Below are 21,921 nucleotides of genomic sequence, written 5' to 3'. Positions count from 1 at the left end.
TAAAATGTATTTTTTTATATATTTTTTTATATGGGAACATAGCAGTCAGCATTATATGTGGATATGAATGTATGTGTCCATCGGTGGGGCTCCAGCAGACAGGGTTGCCTGTATCTAACTGTCATGTGTCTCTGTTCAAGAGAAGGATAAATGAACGTGTCCCTTCTGTTTAACCCAACATAGAGTTAAAGATAAACTCACCAGTTGAAGTAAACCACACAGCGTAACCTTTGTGCTCCCTCAAACAATGTATTTTCAGCTGTGTATTTCTGTGTATTGCGCCTCTGTGCCGCACAGATCCAGCCAGCAGATCTAATTTGCTGCTTCCTCCAGTGGGCGGAGCAGCGCGGCTCAGCCTGGCCGCGCAGCGCCGCTCGCAGCTCCGCTCCGCGTTCGTTGCCTTCCGCCTCTCCACTCATGCGGACGCAGCTGCAGCTCATGGACTAGCCGGAGGTCTGGTGGCGGGACTGTATCGGACACGTAGCGGACTCGGGTGACGCCGGCGGACCATGGCTGCCAAAGAGGACCTCTACAGTAAAATACTCCCTCGGAGGCTCCGGCAGAACCGACCGAGCTCGATGAAATGTGGCTCCAGCCTGGACGTGCTGTTATCCATGGGCTTCCCCAGACCAAGGGCGTAAGTAGCTGGATCTAAACAACACCGCGTGTATGTGTGTGTGTGTGTGTGTGTGTGTGTGTGTGTGTGTGTGTGTGTGTGTGTGTGTGTGTGTGTGTGTGTGTGTGTGTGTGTGAGCTGGAGGCTTTACATACAAGTCAGAGGTCGTCCGGAGCCCCGGCGGCGGACCCGGCCGGTGTGTGAGCAGTGAGTGACGGCTTGTCTGTGGCAGTTAGCGGACGGGGGTCAAACGCAGCATCACTCCGGGCGCCGCAGCGGGTTTCTCTGAGAGCAGCGAGCTGGTACTACTTTATATCTAACTTCTCACTAAGGAAGAGTCAAATAGAGTCAATAAAAGAACTATCCAGCCGAAATAAATTCACCAACACCGCAGAAAAAAAAGAAGTCCTGTGTAAGAGAATGAGGCTTCAAAGCGAAGAGCAGACTGGAGACAACACAAGTTAAGAAAAACGTTACGTTAAAATCCGATTATATTTCCCCTAATTTATTTTTCCTTAATTTAAATTGTAGCTCTCAGTGTACATGTATGTGTTTATTAAAAACACTGTTTATTTAAAAACATAAAAATGTCCTGTTTTGCTTCAGTTGTATTTAGTTAATGTCATGTTTCAGTCATGTTGATGAGAAGCTGTCATATGTAAACTATTCAGAAAACTGGAGTCAGGAGTCATGAAGTCATGACACTGTGTGTGTGTGTGTGTGTGTGTGTGTGTGTGTGTGTGTGTGTGTGTGTGTGTGTGTGTGTGCGCTGTTTTCCTCATGTTGTAGGGACATACATTTGACAGACACATTTTGGGGACCTGCTTCCCCTCAGGTGACCCAAACACAAATCCCTATAATCATTAGATGTGACCTGGTTTCAGGTTCGGGCTGTGGGAAGAGTTAAGCTATGTCTCCAGGAAATGAATGTACGTCAATGTAATGCCCTTTGAAGTGGTGGGATTTCAGAAGTGTGTGTGTGTGTGTGTGTGTGTGTGTGTGTGTGTGTGTGTGTGTGTGTGTGTGTGTGTGTGTGTGAGGGTCATATGGATCACCCTGTGTCCTCTGCTGTTACTGAATGGAGGGACTGTCTTCCACTTGGCCAGATCGGTGAGCTCACATCTGTCCTGTCGGCTGCAGGCACTCACTGTAAACACAACACGGCTGTATACTGAGTGCCAGCAGCCACAAACGCACCACTTTACACAAAAGTTACTCAAATACTAAAATACAAGTGGGAGAATTTATCTTTTTTTTCCGTCAGGCGATTTCTGGTGATTTGTTCAATTTTATAAAAATCACATCTTTTAAAGAGCTTCGTTAGCACAGTTACGACCGGCCCGGAGGTCTCTGCTGTCAGACCTGAGTAAAAGGAGTCACGTAGATTACATTGAATGGACACTTTGGGGTAGTATATATCCATAAGCATGTATGTTTGAATGATGTCTGTTGTTGGACGTTTATTTTAAATCATAAAAATTGAATAGTAGTAATGTGTGACTACAGCTAGAAGGTGACGGTAATGTTCCCAAAACCTGTTTGCTATCTGTCATTTAGCATTGAAAGGAGGAGATAAAGAACATGTTAATATGGACAAATATCTGGAGGTGTGTGTGCATGTGGCGTGAGGTGGAGTCTTCGACTAATAGTTCCCAGGAAATATGGAAAAGTATTTTTGCTGAAAATCGTTATTTTAGAGCTGAATTAACTGTTCTGCTGAACAAGCAGAAAACAACACACTGCCCGTGTAGAGTTGAGCTGAGCTGCAGAGCGGGGTTACGATTCTCTGACATCATTACTACTAGCGACTATATTCACATTACACAAAGTCAATTGATCCACTGAATCAAAATAATTAGAATAATGAAGCTGCACTAATATTGTATACAATGTAGTCATACATTTTCCTATGAAAAGGGCACCAACAGATTCATAATTTTATTATCAAATAATCTGCTGATTAGAATCATGATTGATTTTGTCTACAACCATGTTTCCAAAAAAGTTGGCACGCTGTGTAAAATGTAAACGGAATGATTTGTAAATCATGTAAACCCATATTTAGTTGGAAAAAAGTTTTTTAACATTTGATATGCTGTCTTTGGTGTATATTTAATTAAAGATTTGAAAATCAATGCATTCTGTTTTTATTTATATTTTACACAGTGTCCCAACTTGTTTGAAAATGTCTTTATAGAAAATATAGAAAATTAGTGAAAGATTCCCATTAATATTTCCCACAACACAAGATGTCTTGTTTTGTCCGACCAGCGATCCAAAAGTAGAAAAATATTCAGTTTACTATCAAGAAAGGCAAAAGAAAGCATCAAATCTTTGGCATTTATGAAGATGGAGCCAGTTCATTTTTGGCAATATTTTTTGACTGGATATTTTTGATTCTGAAGCCGTGTTCAGACTAAATGTTATTCCTGCGCAAGTTCAATATTTTCAACTTGCGCGGATGTGAATTTGCGTCCTTTGGCTTCGCCCACCGCGAATTTGCGGACATTCGTGTCTTTTCATTGGCTTTGTATGTAATCGCTCTGCGTTTGTAATTCGCTTCATTTGTTTGTTGTATATATGGTTTTTACTGTGACATACAAACTTCCCATGTCTGTCACTGACCACCCAGAACTGTTTCTATTCCAAACACACCTTAAATGTCAAAAACATCACTTCCTGTGTCACTCCAGATTTTCCAAAGAGGGACCTCGGAGATCAGCTGGTCCGAACAGCAGATGGGAAAAAGCTTTTATTTACTGTCTGCGGCAGATTAGGTGTTGTGTCATTAATTAGTGAAAATATCTAAACTGATATTTGTCCACGTTATCAAAAGACAGTGCTTCTCTTTTCTTTTCTTTTTCATACACTCAACGTTGGGAGTCTTTACACCCCTTTCACCCAGACAGATGTCACACATCAAGAGTGTGAGTGTGAGTGTGTGTGTGTGTGTGTGTGTGTGTGTGTGTGTGTGTGTGTGTGTGTGTGTGTGTGTGTGTGTGTGTGTGTGTGTGTGTGTGTGTGTGTGTGTCAGAGGAAGTGTGCTGTTGTTTGCTGAATGGACACAGAAAATGATGGTAGGCCCCCAGGCAGGCCAGCGCTGGCCTGTAACACGCTCCCTCAGGGAAGCCACAACCTCTTTTATATCAGCCCGTGATATAAAACAGCCACTTATTAAGTCCCTCTCTCTGTCTGTCTCTTTCTTCTGTCTGAAGAGGTTGACCCACTAAACATCCTGACCAACTTCAGGTGTCCCGGTTCTGCTGTAAAAGGATTTTTTTTCTGTGTAGAAATATTAATATTGATCTGCTTGCTGTTAGTCGGGCCATTGTTTTGGTTTGGCGGCCCTGCGCCGCGACCAGTGTTCACACAATAGAGGGTAAATACCCACCGGCTTTGCGTGATAGAGTTCAGTGATATCAGTACAGAAGGATACAGCTAGATAAGTTAAATAAGCTCGAGGCAAACAGATGAAAAGCAGTTTTTAATTGGGCCGATTTAGACCATGAAAATTGTAACACTAATACTGAATATATGAAGCATGTATACTTTTTTTTTGTATTCACCAAAGTATTTATCCCCACACAGTTTCTCTAAAACACACGCATGTAATTCAGGGCAAAGCAAATTTGATAGAACATAACACGTCACATATCACAATAGTTGTGGTTTAATTGTATTTTTCTGGTTATTTTAAGCTACTATTATAGTATAAGAAGAAGACGAGCCAGTTATTAGCAGTGAATATCAGAAAACATAAATAAAAATTTCTGTTATGTAGAAAATATGACAAACAACAAATAAAGCCCATCACTGAAATATACAAAGAAATTACTGACAATGGCAGGCATCCTTTTCAAAATAAACAATGCACTTTTTTAAGATCTTAACTTCAGAGGAACTGTCTCTCCAGTCAGTAGTAATACTGATGATAATAATAATAATGAAAAAGAAATGTATCTTGCCATTATTAACAACTGATATTTCCATCATCTTGGACCAAGGAAGGAAGCACGGCTGCGCCGACTGTCGCTCGCAGCTCTGACAACTCGTATTAGAGTTCGCGCAGCTCCTCCAGAAGGGCGGACCAATCAGTGACCGGTGTCGGCGGTTAACCGCACTTGCCCCGCCCCTCCTTCGCTGTGATTGGACGGCTGGTGACGCTGACGTTAACATTTTTCAACTCTCGCTGAACGGGAAAAGAATCACAGAGCGTTCAGCGGAGAATAAACGCTCAGCACCTCGTCACGCTGCCGATGTTCATTACAACGATTTTAAAATCATGCCGTACTCAGGAAAAAACAATTTGGTGGGCCGTGTAGTTGCTGCGGTGGCAGTGTGTCGGCCGGTTTCGGCGCATGCAAACGGATAATGGAGGGTAGCCAGACTCATATTCACGCAGTGAAACTGGGTCTGGTTCGCACCAGGCTACCAGGAAGTGGCTGTAAGGGTGCTGCCCACGATCTAAGAACAAAATCGATCGTGCACATTGTTCTTTGTCTCTGGAGAGAAAAAAGACTTCCAGGAAGTCACGAGGTGCATCTCTTTCAGCTTGTAAATTACAGTCTTGTGCATGTCAGCTAAATCTTAATGTAATGATCAATTATACATGAAACAAGCAGAGTCATGCTTGATTTTTACAGGAATAGCTGCTCCAGCGTCGCTGCGTGTCGGAATGGAGCGGAGAGAGAGAGTATCAGCGGGAAGAGGAGAGAGAGCACAGTTGGTATCAGGTCCAAGGTCAAAGTACTCGCTCAGGAAGACAACAGATACTGTATGTCATCATGAGTAATCAGATCTTACTTTAAAAATAAATCCCATCTAAGGGATCAGCAGTCCTCTCTTCGGAGACATAAATCCTTGTGTGTTTTTGCAGCCTCTTCCAGCGAGTGATGGATCGCTGACCAGCAGCACCATTTTCCAGCACACTTAACAACTGTTTTTGTTAATTCCAGTTCAGTCCAAGACGTATTTGCACTCCGATCCTCGACGAGAGTCGCGTAATTTGTAGATGGAAACTACTTCAGCCGTCGTCGAAAGATGTTAAACACGGTGTGCTCCGACTTGCGTACTAACACTCACTGCTTTGATTACACAAGTCGGTAAACGGTCAGCATCTCGGCTGCGTCAGAGGAAGGACCACCGGCGTGGAGAATTTTCAAATGAAGGTGTCTTGAGGAAGCTGCAGCCTTTTGCAGGAACAATGCACAGAAGCAGCACTATTATAATGCTGCTGGACAGAAGCCACTAGTGTGTTTTGCTGGGTGAAACAGAGGGAACAAAAACACACACAAACATTTCTGGATTAAAAAACGAAAGCTGCAGATATGTTGGCAGGTGATGCATTCACATGCTGCGCTTGTTTCCTGTCAGTGCAAAACGGCAGGGTGTGATTTCAGACACTCCAAAGTCAAAGTTGAAGAGTTACAAAAGTAAGAGTCCTAACATGTAAAGGGACTATTTTTTTTTGTGTGCTAAGAGAAGCATATCATTTGGAACACTGATGTTAAAACAGGAGACGGTTCATTGTTATCTATCAGTATCTTGAAGGGAAGCTAGAAATCCATGCAGCTCTCCCTAATGCTCCACCAATGTGACACACACACATATACAGTGGGTACGGAAAGTATTCAGACCCCTTTAAATGTTTCACTCTTTGTTTCATTGCAGCCATTTGCTAAAATCAAAAAAGTTCATTTTATTTCTCATTAATGTACACTCAGCACCCCATCTTGACAGAAAAAAACAGAAATGTAGAAATTTGTGCAAATGTATTAAAGAAGAAAAACTGAAATATCACATGGTCATAAGTATTCAGACCCTTTGCTCAGTATTGAGTAGAAGCACCCTTTTGAGCTCGTACAGCCATGAGTCTTCTTGGGAATGATGCAACAAGCTTTCCACACCTGGATTTGGGGATCCTCTGCCATTCTTCCTTGCAGATCCTCTCCAGTTCCGTCAGGTTGGATGGTGAACGTTGGTGGACAGCCATTTTCAGGTCTCTCCAGAGATGCTCCATTGGGTTTAGGTCAGGGCTCTGGCTGGGCCAGTCAAGAATGGTCACAGAGTTGTTCCGAAGCCACTCCTTTGTTATTTTAGCTGTGTGCTTAGGGTCATTGTCTTGTTGGAAGGTGAACCTTCGGCCCAGTCTGAGGTCCAGAGCACTCTGGAAGAGGTTTTCTTCCAGGATATCTCTGTACTTGGCCGCTTTCATCTTTCCTTCAATTGCAACCGGTCGTCCTGTCCCTGCAGCTGAAAAACACCCCCATAGCATGATGCTGCCACCACCATGTTTCACTGTTGGGATTGTATTGGGCAGGTGATGAGCAGTGCCTGGTTTTCTCCACACATACCGCTTAGAATTAACGCCAAAAAGTTCAATCTTGGTCTCATCAGACCAGAGAATCTTATTTCTCATAGTCTGGGAGTCCTTCATGTGTTTTTTGTCAAACTCTATGCGGGCTTTCATATGTCTTGCACTGAGGAGAGGCTTCCGTCGGGCCACTCTGCCATAAAGCCCCGACTGGTGGAGGGCTGCAGTGATAGTTGACTTTGTGGAACTTTCTCCCATCTCCCTACTGCATCTCTGGAGCTCAGCCACAGTGATCTTTGGGTTCTTCTTTACCTCTCTCACCAAGGCTCTTCTCCCACGATTGCTCAGTTTGGCTGGACGGCCAGGTCTAGGAAGAGTTCTGGTCGTCCCAAACTTCTTCCATTTAAGGATTATGGAGGCCACTGTGCTTATTAATTATTATAATGTAATATTATAATTATTACAAATTATTTTGTAACCTTGGCCAGATCTGTGCCTTGCCACAACTCTGTCTCTGAGCTCCTTGGACAGTTCCTTCGACCTCATGATTCTCATTTGCTCTGACATGCACTGTGAGCTGTAAGGTCTTATATAGACAGGTGTGTGCCTTTCCTAATCAAGTCCAATCAGTTTAATTAAACACAGCTGGACTCCAATGAAGGAGTAGAACCATCTCAAGGAGGATCAGAAGAAATGGACAGCATGTGAGTTAAATATGAGTGTCACAGCAAAGGGTCTGAATACTTATGACCATGTGATATTTCAGTTTTTCTTTTTTAATAAATTTTCACAAATTTCTACATTTGTTTTTTTCTGTCAAGATGGGGTGCTGAGTGTACATTAATGAGAAATAAAATGAACTTTTTTGATTTTAGCAAATGGCTGCAATGAAACAAAGAGTGAAAAATTTAAAGGGGTCTGAATACTTTCCGTACCCACTGTATATGTCACTGTCATGTAAACAAAAACAGCCAATACGTGATTTTACAAAAAAATGTACTTCAATAAAGAAGTAAACTAATAAAAACAAAATTATCAGTAGAGAAAAGATAAAAAGCTTCTTTTTTTATCAGCTGACTGAAGGTTAAAGGAAAAGTATAAAGCTTTATATTTTTAGAGTAATTTGCAAATGATTTAACAGTATGAGTCATGTATTTAGTTCTGTTTACTGACTCGTCTGATAGTTGAACATCCTCGTTCTCATCCCAAACATTACATTTTTATCTGCAAGTCAGAAATGAATCGATGATTAAACGATCAGGTTCTTCGGTCTTGTTTTTTTTAAATTTGTGGGTTCCAGTGGCAGCTGATGGGTTCACGTGAAGAGAAGAGAAACAGACAGATGAAGAAGTGAAAGCTTTTTCAGTGCTTTTTTCCCCTTTTTAACCACAGCCGTCTCATTACAATGGGATCAGTAGCTTGATATAGTTAAGTCTGAGCTTAATAATTCAAGTGAGATCTTCATGTGTTTGAAGCTGTCATCTTTTCTTTCACCCCTATCAAAAGATGTTTCATAACACTTAACAAAGTGTTAAACTTTAAAAGCAGCTAAAATAGGTCTGATTTCAGTGTGCAGTGTTTTGCGTTGATGTGCCAGTGTAGTACTTACTCTTCGAGGTAAACTTGTAACCTATACGATGTTGTACTAAAGCCTTATCTTAGGTCGACTTCCATCTGTTGTCAGTTCATAAAGTATGATTTGAGTTCTGTCAAATGGACGCCCACTCACTTCCTGGGTAGATAATGTTTTTATTTTGGTGGTCATAAAAGTTCAGACTTTCACACTGAAGACTGCAGTGCACAACTGTGTGTCTTCTGGGTCCCAGACGTGCAGTCCAAAGCAGGGTGACGGCTCAACACCCAACACATTTGCATGTACAGTGCTGTATTTGCGCCACACTATCGCCGTGCTGCCCGGTATGTTTTTCTCCCCTTTTCGAAACAGCTGTCAGCATAGGAAGTGTGTTTTTCTGTGCAGCTCAGCTCAGGGGTTGCATATTGGCTGATTTGAAGGAGGAAAGGAAAAAAAATGTCTACATACAGTCCGTTGGTTCAAGTGTGCTACATCTGTGAGAGCTGCGTACAGCCCATCCCTGCCATGGGAACTGTAAAGTACTGTGGAGTTGGTAACTCATGAATTATTGAGTCCCTGCCTTGTTTTTTAGCCAAGCATCTTTGAAGTGCAAAAAGAATATGAGCTTATTCGTAAGGTTCGCCTCACTCTGCTTTCACAAATTGGTTTCAGCTCCGTGGGACTATTTGAAGATTATTGTAAAATCTAAACGAAATACCTGCTATTACATTTGATGTGTCATCATTATATGTCTGCCTCCGCAGGGAGCATCTAACAAGGTCATAGAAATGTCATTAGTCTCCTTCCTGAAATTGGAGAGGTGCATCACTGTCTGGATATAGCTGCCATCGCTCAATGGTGCACTTCTACTTCAGCTGGGTGATCATATCATGGTTCATTTGAAGCTCTGTCCGGAAGCTGCGAGACAGACAGCGCTATCAGATTATGGAGCCATTGTCTCCACTCGGATATCTCACTGTGGTTGTGTGAAATTCAAGGTAGTGCAGCTGGCAGGGTGGAGAACAGTTTGCATTACAAATCACTCACAAACAAATGTCTTTTTCCAAAGCAAAGGGTGTTTGTTTTTCTATAAGAAGACAGTCCGCTAATTATAGTTTATTTACCTTCTACCTGTTGTACTGGCAGGTTGCTGTGTGTTGTATTTTGTGCGCAGCAGTCTTGAGTGCTTCACAGGCTGTTGTGCCCAAATTATTTTTCTGTCTTTAAATATTTGACTGCTGGAAACAGAAGCTCTGCGTCAATATCAGCTGGCAGCCTCAGACACAGATGGAGAGATACTACCGGAGGCTGCCAGTCAGTCAGCTTTTCTGACGTCTGTCAGCGGGTTGCGACTGGATTGAAGCTGGTAATCACCGATGTTTAGTATTCGGAAATTTCTTTTCCTGAAATTCCTTAATATAAAAGCACTCAGTCATTTTTTTCGTATCCCCTAAAATACTTAAGAATCATTATTTACATTCAGAGTCATGTAAGGGTAGAAAAACATCATGAAACAATTTACTGCAAAAGTTACTGTTACTGTAGAAATATTAGGAGCTATACATAATGGTATCAAAATACTTCCCAGGAGATTGTAGTGTGTGTGTGTGCGTGTGTGTGATACTGCATTTTGACTGTAGTTTAATTTAACATGTATGTGATTGTATTGTGTGTATTCAGAAGGTGTGGTCTTTTGAATGCCTAAAAAAAAAAAAAATAGCTAATCTGGTCTTATCTACATCTTATCTTTTCCACCGCTCGTACCTCTCTCGTTTGTTTATCTATCGGGCAAAAGTTCTGGATAGTACCGGAATAACTCGATCTGACTGGAAACCCGGCGAAACTACGTCCCGCCCACCGATAGCCGTAACCTGACCGCACCACAGCCACGTCAATCTAACAGAAAGGCCCCTCCCAACAACAACATTTTTTTAAAGCTAATTTTATAATTAATGACGGGACTGTTTTCGGATGGACGTCCAGAAAACTAATAAGAAGGAGAGACTTTAGCGAACAACACCGAGATAACTTGTGGAGAAACGTTGTTGACTGAGCATTTTATGAGAGAAGTTGAATGGGGGTCTTTTTGGAACCAACCTCTAGTGGCACCCGGTGGTATCGCAGCTTAGGGCACTTCTGCATCAGCCTCATTTTTCAGAGCTGGAAGCTACGAACACTTTTATATACAGTCTGTGGTTTCTACTCAGGTTAGTCATAAATGCACATGTTGTTGGATGGAAAGCCAGTAAGGGTTCCCTCTCAGTTAGTGGTTAGACTCACACACTGAAACTCATAAATGTCAAGACATGTCAACGTGAAGCCTGCTCAGTTTTTTGTTCAAACGGTGAGAAAAAGGTTTCTCTCTAATTGCGCAGACACACTGAAGTCTGCTGACGTCTGTCTGACACAGTCATCTTTATCCTGTTCTTTTTATAATGGTGACACATGTCATCTGGTCAGATGTGATCTTTAACTAGCTTGTATTTTTTCAAATTAGGTGAGGAAAACACACTGAATAAACACAGCTCCACTTATTTAGAGCTTTTTCTCACTTTATTATGATACTTTTATGCTGTAGCTTTTTTAAAAAAAAATTATTATGACATTTTACAGCAGTGGTATTTCTTATAACTAGAATTCCACATATGGAAACAGCCGGTAAAGATCTGATCTAAGTGATCATCGTAGCACTTTGTCAAGCTAATAATCAGCTGAAATTAAGTTAATTCTACATCTGCTGTTACTCTTTAATTCTAACATGACCTCCAATATCGAGCATTATTATTCTTGCTATGACCTTCATTTCATATTTTCAGTGCCAAATTAAACTTGCTGGGATTTCCCCAAATCTCATAACTGCATACACACAGCCTCGGGTTTCCTTCCAGCCAATCGATGACAAATAGCTCAACCTCTGAAGTTCTTTCTTGTGCAAGTTTCAAACCTGATAAGACAATACAGTGTTCTGTGCTCAGTAATAGCAGAATCTCATTTTGTCTCAGATCAAGCATGAAATCAAACCTCATTTGTGTAAATGAGTCATTGTCAATTTGACTGATCCAGGCTACTGGGTCTCTCCTCTTCTTACAGTTGAATAAGTCTATAAATGCAAAGATCAAACTCATTACGCTTAATACAAAGCCAACAGTATCAGTTCAGTGTTTACCATACAAAGGCTCTGCTTGAGCGGTAGATAAAAATCACTTCATTTTTAACTTAAGGACATCTTACGTTAGAAATCTTTATTTCACTCTTTTAAAACAAGTAATGTTTACCCACACACCTAGCGAGCATCTCCCAATAGCCTTCGTATGAGTCGTTTAGAGAATATGGGTAAATTGTAGCATTAACTGTAACCCAGTATCACAGCAGAGCGTGAAATAAACACGCCTGTTTCACGACAGCTGGGCCGTCTAGGCGGGAACGTTACACGTCTTTAAAGCGTGAAACTTACACGCCAGTAAATGTCATGGGTATGCGGGATCATGTGACCAAGGTACGGCAACAGAGGCAACAAAAGACATTTTTGGCAATGTGAGGCGATAGGTGGGATGGCCTGGTGATATTAGTCACCGACTGCAATGTGGGAAGATGAGGTTCAGATCCAGGAGGTGACTACATGTTTGTTGAGTTGAACCCCAACCACAAGTTTTAGCTTTAAGTTTCATTTTCCTGTAAATCACATGGCAGCATCGCATGCCGTATGTTTCATTTTCGTCCACTACAGGAAAATGTTTAACATTCACGTTTTGCTGTCGTGGACCGGCGTGTCTATTTCACATTTTACCACAATACCAGGTTGTCTACTCAAAGTCTGCATGTGTGGCTTTCAGGGGACATCTGGAAATCTTAGATACAGATGATAACCGAAGTTACACTCTCCCCCTCCAAACTGCATGAGTGTCTTCTTGAACATTGATCACAAGCTGCACCACCTGTCGCCACACGTAAATACTCAACCGGTGGAAACACTTGTTGTTGTTCTTTTAACCACGGTATTCTTTGCAGCTGCTGTCTAATTTTTGTGAACGTCTTTTTAAGCCCATAGAATTATTATTTACATGTTTACTATAAATTCGGTAGTTAGTCTTTTTGTCCTAGAGAGAGATTTGTTTTCATAAGTACATGTACGTGTTCCACACAAAACACACAGATGATTGTTAAAATAGAAATGGTAACGGCTGCTGTTCTTTTATTTCTGTTGAGCTGAATGGGTCCCGTATCGTATCTGCTCCTGCTTCTTTTCAGGAACGTTATAGGCGCGATCATGTCACGATCTCATCGCGACGCCGAGATACAGTTTTTTCTCTCATCTCGTCCACATTAAAACGTAACACTTGTTTTGTAATTTATGTGTTTACTTGAGCACACTTTAGCTTGAAATGGGGGTGTTTTTGAGAGCTTTCGGCCGACTATCATTAAAAATTGCAGGGCCTGCAAAAAGATGATGAGAAGTGAATTTGGGAATTCTTCCCAATTGGGGGCTTTTGTGAGGCTGGCTGTCTGGGTGTTCAGGTCATCTTTGCCAGCAGGTTATGAAACAGCATTTGGCATCAACCCACTTTGGGTAAATGAATAACCAATTCTAAACATTTGCTGACTGTGACAGCAGTCGCTGCCTTTGATTTCATACGTTTAATACAGAAACTTGCCGTTTGACTTCATGTATAAATCCAAAATGTTTGAATACTGAAGATGATGCAGTGACATTGTTCAAAGAATCGTACCACACATTACGCTTTATTCATTGTAGAATTGTTGTATAATGATTGCTTATAGGAAGATATTACAAAATCATATGTGCAGTTTTAGTTTGAAATATCAGTATTGAACAGCATCTCTCTGCAGCTGCTGTCCAGTTCTCTTCCAAAATATCAATATCAGCCTTCCAACCATCATTATTCAGACCGAGCTTCGCTGCCCCTGCTCACGAACCAACTGTTCATGCTCCTCAGCACATTTTAAACATTTATTTTCTCTTTCTCAGATTTTTAAGCTCCAAATTCATAAACCATGCAAGTGCCTGGTGGGCAGAGAGCAGACTCTGCCTCTGCCTCTGCACTGCGAGTGTATAATAAGAGGGAAATCAGACTGCTTTGTGCCGCCTTGTACAGCCCTGCTTTGTCCAGGTGGGTACATAGTGGGGAAAGAGGAACATGTTCTTGTCCCGTGGTCCTTCTCTCACAGTCGGAGCCTCTCTTCCTCCCTCTCTCTGTTACACACATACACAAGCACACACAACTACTAATCTGTGAACACAGTTGCTGTTTTTATTTTGGTTTTGTAAAGGAGGGCACTACGGGGTTGAAAGGATCAGGAACTAAAGCAGATTTGATGTGGCATTTAATCTCATACCCAATTTGATGTGGACTGTGTGTGTGTGTGTGTGTGTGTGTGTGTGTGTGTGTGTGTGTGTGTGTGTGTGTGTGTGTGTGTGTGTGTGTGTGTGTGTGTGTGTGTGTGTGTGTGTGTGTGTGTGTGTGTGTGTGTGTGTGTGTGTGTGTGTTCATTCACACATTTCAGTCTGTGGGTGCCTGTGCATTAATGTGCTTGGTACTTGTCTGCTGCTGCGTGCGTGTCCGGGGCTTTTACGTGTGTGTGTGTGTGTGTGTGTGTGTGTGTGTGTGTGTGTGTGTGTGTGTGTGTGTGTGTGTGTGTGTGTGTGTGTGTGTGTGTGTGTGTGTGTGTGTGTGTATGTACAGTGATGGCCGAGCCATCTGTGCCTGTAGTACGTTTGCCAATACAGCGACTGGAGTGGCTCCAGCAGCCAGCGTCCTCCAGCTCCTGCCGTCTGCCCTCACATTCACTTCACCGAGACACGGCAGGAAGCTGCTCCATCTTGGACCGACTTCCTGCTCCGTTCCTCCCTCTGCACCGTGAAATGATTGGAGAGGAAAATAGATCTGACGAGACATTTAATTACAGCCTTGATTGGATGTGGATATCGCCGTTAACGAGGGTCTCAAATAACCAGACAGTAAATGTCGGTTGCATTTTCTCGTTTTAGTGAATCTTCGTTCGTTCTTCCTCCTCCCTCCTGTACTTTATAGCTTCTAACTCATTGTTGCAACATGGCCAAACACACAGTAAGAAAGCGTCAGAGTGTGAAGAATACCTGCTTTTTCCTGAGACTCAGGGTGAACACGCAGATTTGGAGATAAAACGCAGCTTCTGCATGACTGCACTTTAATTCTAATGTTACATCATATCTAATCTAAAGCGACATGCAAAGTAAAGTGACGCTTCTTGACAGGAACAGCGACCCGACCTTTCATGCATTGTACTCATACAATCTGGATCCGAATGTCAGAGGTTGTGAGTAAGACCATTAGATAGAATATTTATAATGAGACGGTGTATCATGCCAGAGAGGAAGTTATCCCTTACAGTTAGTTACACAAGATCATTTTAAACTCCAGTCCTTTTGAACCTTTAAAGAGGAACAGAAGGGGCAGAAACAAAACAGATCCTGCTCAATGTCCTTGCTTTTTATATTAAGAACTTTTCACCTTGAGACAAATACAAATTTCCACAGAAATAGACAAATATGGAGGCCCCACCAGGAAGTATCAATAGTTACAATTAATTTGAACATTAAATATTTTTCTGTCTACAAAGACTTTTCTGTACTTGTTTTGAATATAAATAATTTTATGAATGCGTGTCATTTAAGATCAAAACAGCATCTATTTTTATCAAGAGAACATTTTCTTTTACATAAATACAACCCTGTTTTCATCTTTGATTTGTAAATTGTGGATTCTGACTTCAAATGAAACATGAAGAGTACATTTGTGAAATATTGAATAACTAAATGTTAAATGAGTAGCGATTTAAATAAAATGTATAATGAAAACTAAAAATTGAAATTAAATAGTTGTCAGAAATTATTAAATGTCAAGGCACTGCAGTTTTGTCATTTCTTTGATAACTGCAATGTATTGAACCTTTAAAAAAAAAAAAAAAAGTTTTTTCAAAATTTTGTAGATGTCCATTTTAGTTTATAGTGGCATTTTTCCCAGTAAAACCTTGTTTTCATTGCTTATTTATTATTTTATATGTTTTGTCACCACATAATTATAACATTGGCCAGTTTATTTGCCCCTTTTATGAAGATATAGTGGGGTCGTGGAAGATAATTGATTTTAATCCATACTGATTTATAAATAAAATAGTTTTTTTGAAAGTTCCATTAAACATTCAGACTTGATTTGAACTGAGGAATTAACAGGATATTTTAGACTGTGTTTTAGCTTATTTACAAATATTTCAAAAGCTGGTAACAGGAACAGGATCAGAAAAATAACCAATAGATGTATTTAATCATATTATAGACTGTAAATTATTAATTTACTGAAGGAAATGGTGCATCATCAACACGACGGCAAAGTCTTCAAAGGTCACTGTTAGATGCTTTTGCATATGCACTACAGAATGCATGATATGTGTTGAATAATGTATGTCAATAATCCCTCAAAGGAGGGGTTGTTTCAATGATCAGAAGCAAACCTGAAGTTATTCATTCATTCATTTTGTAGCTGATGCAGAACATTTGCAGTTATACAATAACAAACACACCCACATCCAACACCTTTATTTTCAGATGGCATTTATTTAACACGTCCTGCAAAACTCTTGTTTTTTGTTTCTGAACTGTGGAGGATCTTGTAAGGGACTGTAATATTTCTATTTCATTGCAATAACCAAATACTGTACACGTATTCCTAAATGAAAAGGTTTTAAAAGGTTTTAACATTTTGAAGTGTCATCCTTTCAATTGCACGTTGCATAAATGTCCTGTAAATATTACGCTGTTCTGAGGCGACCTTAATGTCTCTCACTGAGCACATTTGGCATGTAACAGTTCATGCGTGTGCTTTCAGCTGAGTGAGATGAGAACAATTGTGTTCATCGCTCCATTAAGTAGGAATATGGTTTACTCTTTTAGAGTGAGATGGAATTCATAATAGGTCGGACAGCGAAAATATTTAACAAGGGGAAGAACTGATGTACAAACACAGCAAATAATCCTTTTTTTTTTTTTTTTTTTTTCATTCAATGGATGTTTTGCTTAAAAGATGTCCCATCTATAGTTTAAATACTATCTAAAGTTTTCCAAAGCAACTTTTAATCTGTTTGTCTAAAACATATAGTCAATAAAAAATATGTTCCAAAAAATGTGACAACTCACTCGGTCTCTGCTACACAGAAATACTGTACTTATATATATAACAGTTTATTTTTATGATGAAGTCTTGTTTTATTTCCATCGTCTTTTAGGCACTGTATATGAACTCTTGCATGCTTGAGCAGTCTTGTTAAACTGTGGCGGTGCTCTGTCACACAACCACAACCGGGCTCACGGTCTGAATTACTAAACCATGTTAACCCTTCAGCTCATTTACCCACGATTGGATTGGATATGATGAGAAGCTAAGAAAAGGTTGCAAAATTGTTATATTGATACTGAACAGAATTATTATCCAATTTAAACTCTAGTTTATTGCTCAGTTATATGGTTCTGGAGTTGACATCATCATCTAGCACACTCAGAGTGAATGGGATCCTTGATGCACTTTGCCAGAGTGGAACCTGATTGGTTGAATTGGTCGGTATTGTGAAGAATGCAAGTATGTTTGATTGTGGCTGATTGTAAAGTATTACTTGTTGCAGTGATGTTTCACAATGTGGTGGCATTAAGAACATAAATCCAAATACAGTAGAACCAGTGGCCAAAAAACAGGATGCAACTTTAATCAAAGCAATTCAGATTTTAACTTGTTGTTGTTGTTGTTAAACTGTGACTGTCCTTGCAATTGTAATTATGATATGTAGATTATATTTCCAGACAAAAATGTAAGTACACGTTGATATATTTTTTATAATGGCAATATTGAGACTGTTGTCTAGAATTTTTTATTTTTTTTGCTCTCCATTAGTGCCTGTATGTGTGTGGACTCATTTATCAGCGTATGAATATGTGTGCATAATTGGAGTGAATAAGCTGTCTGAACACTGAACAGCGTCTTTCTCCAGAAAGGACCAATTAAGATTAATGAGTTTGGAGGACAAACAACTCAGAAATGAGTTGTGGAGAATGATTCTTATTGTCTCCCTGTAGACGCCGACAAAAGGCTCTAAACCCACAGTTCATTTCCACCATGAATAACAAACAGGCTGAATCGCCCCTTATTGCTGAGCATAATTAGAGTTACAAACCTTTCCTGGAGGCAGAGCTGGCCCAGAAGCACGAGTCATATCACCGCAAAACCAAAAGCTTCGCTCTATCTCTCTCAATCAGGAGAAAGCGATGGTTAAAACACTTGTACAATGTAACATATAACAATAAAACAGCCCTACAATGAATACAACTTTAGTGAAGCTTATGATGTTGTGTTTTTCCTTGGAATATGTCGGGTTTCAACTCTGGGTAATTAACATGTTTAGTGGTTTGAGTCTTGCTGCCAGTTTTGTTTGGAGCATGAAAGTGATTCATATTTAGTTAATTGTCAAATTGATAAATTATGTAAAAGTGAGAAGCCAGTGTTGGCTTTTAAACGGAATTCATTTATTGTACTAATGACTCTCCTGGTCGAGAAATGTTTGTTCTATGGTACAGTATTTTGTGTATTGTTATCTCTTTTTCAAAGTTATTTTCCAAAAACAGATACAGAACAACGGCTAGCTGCAAACAAAGACAGGAACTCATCCCGTTTCATTTAACATGTTTGTGAAATACGCCGAGTAATCAAAGGGAGATGCAGCCCATCTCGTTAACGCTGCCCAACAGCCGGCTACTAAACCAGCTGGCTGGCCAGTGTTATACTGCCTTCAAATGGCGCTCGTGAGCTTGTGGTTCTAACATGGGAAGTTGTGTGCATGGTTCGCTCGCCAATCAAGTGGTGAAAACACCTCTGCTGGGCAAGAGTGATATGGGTGTTGTGCAGTAGCATAATGACTGAGGGAGAAGACGAGGCCGTTGGGATCGTCAACATTTATCATTGACCATTCGTAGTTTTCTGCTATAAAGTTGGAGGTTTGGAGAAGCCTTCTTTGTATCCTCGTCACACTGCAACAGAGCAACTTCAACAGCATGAGCCATCACAGTCTTTGCTGGATCTGCCTCACGTTTCCTTTTCAAGGCTGCTGCAGGACAAACGCCGTCTGAGTGGCGACTTAAAGTTGATGTTTTGGTGTAAAGCGCAGCACCGTACATTTTACAACTTGAGATGCTCATTCCACCGTTGTTCAGTTCGAGCATCGGATATACTTTAAGCCAGTTAGCCTGAAACTTTATCTTTGGACTGCTGCTTCTTAGTGACCTGACAGTTTTCTGTAATATATAATGTTCTGTAAGTATCCGGAGGTTTAACGTTAACTGTTCTTCCGGGTTCCACTTCAGATGGTTTTAGCGACAGTACGTTTTAGCCAGCGGTCCGTGTTGGCATGTTTATAAGTTCACATTGTTGAAACGTGTGTGTGGAAGACAAAAAATACTGCAACAGCAGAGGGTGCTCGTAGCCTTGTAGGCAGAGACACGCAGCCTGCCGAGTCCAGGTCGTAAGTCGGTCCGTCTGATACAGCGCCCCCTGCTGTTGACCCTCATTCTGCACTTTGCATTTGACGTAGCTGCAGATGTCAGCGGGGAATTTCCCGCATTATAAATGCTGACTTTGCGGGTATCAATGAAACGATGCGCTACAGCAGCAACCCCGCAGTGAGATTCAGGCCCTGATTAGTAATGATCCCCACAGAGCTCGGTAACACTGCCAGCTAGTTTACTGACAGCGTTACCTTACTGGACTGAATCGCCTCTTTTTACTGAGCTTCTTAGACTTTACAGACACAAACAACTCAGCCAGCTGCAACAGTAGCATGTGCAACATTTTTAAGTGAAATGAATGGAGACTAGTTAGAATAACTGTCTCAATTTGCATACCTCTGGACTTACAGTACACCTGCTATTTTAAGTGCTAAAATGACACTGATATGTACAGCAACATGCAGTCCACCATAAGTACTCAGAGTCTTCTTGTTTGGTTTATAAGCAAGTGTCCCATCATGTAGAGGGAGAAACATCCATATCCCTGCATGCTAAACTCAGTCATCCATGCAGAAACACACACTACTTGGAATGCAGCCATGATTGCATTTGTTCATAATGCCTTGTGGTCTGAGTGTGTCAGCCAACATCCCAGTCGGAAAGTGTGTTTTCATGAAGCTTTAATAGCTGCTGTCAAAGGGGGGAAGAACAAAACCCTGCATATTTAAAATGGTCACAAGTTGGCTCAAAATATAAGGTATCAGCAGCTTAAATAAGAAAAAAAATCTTCATGGGGATTTGCACTGTGCTTAAGTTACCAGCTTGAGCTGAAGTGTACATGTGTGTACTTTTGTCTGGCTGCAGGAGACTCCCTGGAACAATGTACAGTAACACAGGAAAAAAGATTTATCAGTTCTATTATTGTGAGGGCGGAAGTTTGTATCCCCATCCGCCACACACATCACAATGCTGGCTCGGTATAGCAACAAAGTCTCAGAGAACAAACACACACTTCTGCCAATTTCAACCAGAGCTACTTAAGCAGCTTAGGAGCAACCTTGGAAAAAAAAAAACGCCCATTCGCTGCACACACTGCAAACACGCTGCCAACACAAAGCACAGACATCTTTCTGCTGGTATTTTCAGAAGCATGTTGGCCTGAAAGTTGGGGTGGATTGAAGCGGATGGTTCATTTTTTTTCAAGTCGGTTTATCCTTCGTAGAGTAGAGCCATACCTATACGGTATGTCTTTATAATCTAAGTTCATGGTTGTATGTGAATATTTGAACAATTTAATTGACGCATTTAGAGGTTCCTCACATGTTGTATTTTTGTTTTGTATCTCACACGTCATAGTAAAATGTTGGCCCAGTTGCCTGTAACATTTCTACGAATTTGTATCTCTTTTTATAATTAGGACGTAACTGGCTATTTGAGTTTTTGGGTTGAGATTGGGTTCAATTGTATTAATAGATTTAGTTCATTGTAAGTCATTCTAGTTTTGTTGTAGTGCACACGTACAGCAGCCTGCTGATGGTGTGACCTGTGATCATTTTCAGACCGGCAAGAAAAAGTTGAAACGTTTGCTATAGTAGGGGTATCGTTTATGATGATATCATTATCAAATGTAACATGATAAAAATAATTCATCTCATGATAAGAAATATTCCATCTTGTTGATGTAACGACGTCAGATGCTGCGAATGGCTGAAAGCATCTATTTTATTCAGAATCTGGAACTCACTCCGAGTTGTTGTTGTTCACAAACTAATGAACCAACACACAATTGTTTCAGTTTTTACTGAATTTTTGAAGGCAAACTGTTACGTTCATGTTGGCATGTTAAACCGTAACACTTGACATTTGAATACGTCATTTTACGTAATATTTGTCAGTATGTCATCATATAATGGAAAGTATTATGGTTGCAGAAATACCCTAAGATATTGTAACATTATTTTAAGGCCATATCACCTCCATGTATTCTATGGTTGATCTTGTATCAAGGAATCTAATTTTTCTTGGATGCAGGATTTTCCTGCGACTGCCAGTGACCTCAATAACGTAACATATTGATTTTAGTTGAAATTTAACAAGGAAAAATAAATATGCTTAGAATTTCTTTTTCCTAGATATAAATTTTATCTAAAGATTTGTTTTTCTTTGGTATGCTGTCAGCTTTGGTCCACTTTTTTTTAATGAGGATTTGTTTTTTGACATTTAACTTGTCATTTATTTGTTATTTAATCATTAATAAATCACTGTTAAAAGGTTGCAGTTTTTTCTCAAAATTAGTAAATCATCTGGAATTATTAATGTTACTAAATCATTAATAAGAAGTTTTCGTAATAATCCATTAAGTCTTCAGCCGTGAGTGCTGGTTGGCTGTCAGTAATGGATAATAGATGTTAGTCGTCTGTGAATAATAATCAGAGAGTGCAAAGCTTTAAGAGATGTTTTGCTGCCTGACTGATTTATAAAGCTGTGAAATTAATACCAATCAGTAGTAAAACCATTCATTACAATCTATAAATCCTATAAAAGGATAGTGTGTGTGTGTGTGTGTGTGTGTGTGTGTGTGTGTGTGTGTGTGTGTGTGTGTGTGTGTGTGTGTGTGTGTGTGTGTGTGTGTGTGTGGTACTGGTAGGAAACAAGAAATACCATCAGTGTGCTTCACAACATCCTGTTTATTTACAGGATTATTTTAAAACCTTTAGATTTAATCTGAGCGGGAATCTCTCAGGTTTAACTGCTTACAGATTATACACACATGCAGCCTTGCAGTGTGTTAAGGCCAAAAACCTTTTGGCATTAATGTTACAGTTTTAGATATGTTTCTCTGTTCTTGTAGTGTGTGTGTGTGTGTGTGTGTGTGT

The 21,921-nt window shown here is 40.4% G+C and overlaps 1 protein-coding gene across 2 annotated transcripts in view; it reads left to right on the top strand.

Moving 5' to 3' along the window:
- Positions 1-378: 378 nt before the first annotated feature.
- The window catches only part of LOC138634496 (ubiquitin-associated and SH3 domain-containing protein B-like), a 48,977-nt gene continuing 27,434 nt past the window's right edge, over positions 379-21,921 (top strand). For both annotated transcript variants that reach the window (XM_069721463.1, XM_069721462.1), the window contains exon 1: positions 379-637. In XM_069721463.1, the coding sequence (XP_069577564.1) occupies positions 510-637 (128 nt within the window). In that variant the 5' untranslated portion in view covers positions 379-509. The remainder of the gene's footprint in view (positions 638-21,921) is intronic.

Source organism: Brachyistius frenatus, unplaced genomic scaffold (assembly GCF_029030835.1).
Source record: "Brachyistius frenatus isolate BFR_SWC_R1_liver_20210118 unplaced genomic scaffold, ASM2903083v1 Contig_265, whole genome shotgun sequence".
Taxonomy (NCBI): domain Eukaryota; kingdom Metazoa; phylum Chordata; class Actinopteri; family Embiotocidae; genus Brachyistius; species Brachyistius frenatus.
Note: the sequence above shows the minus strand (reverse complement) of the source record. Positions and strands in the feature narration are given on the sequence as shown.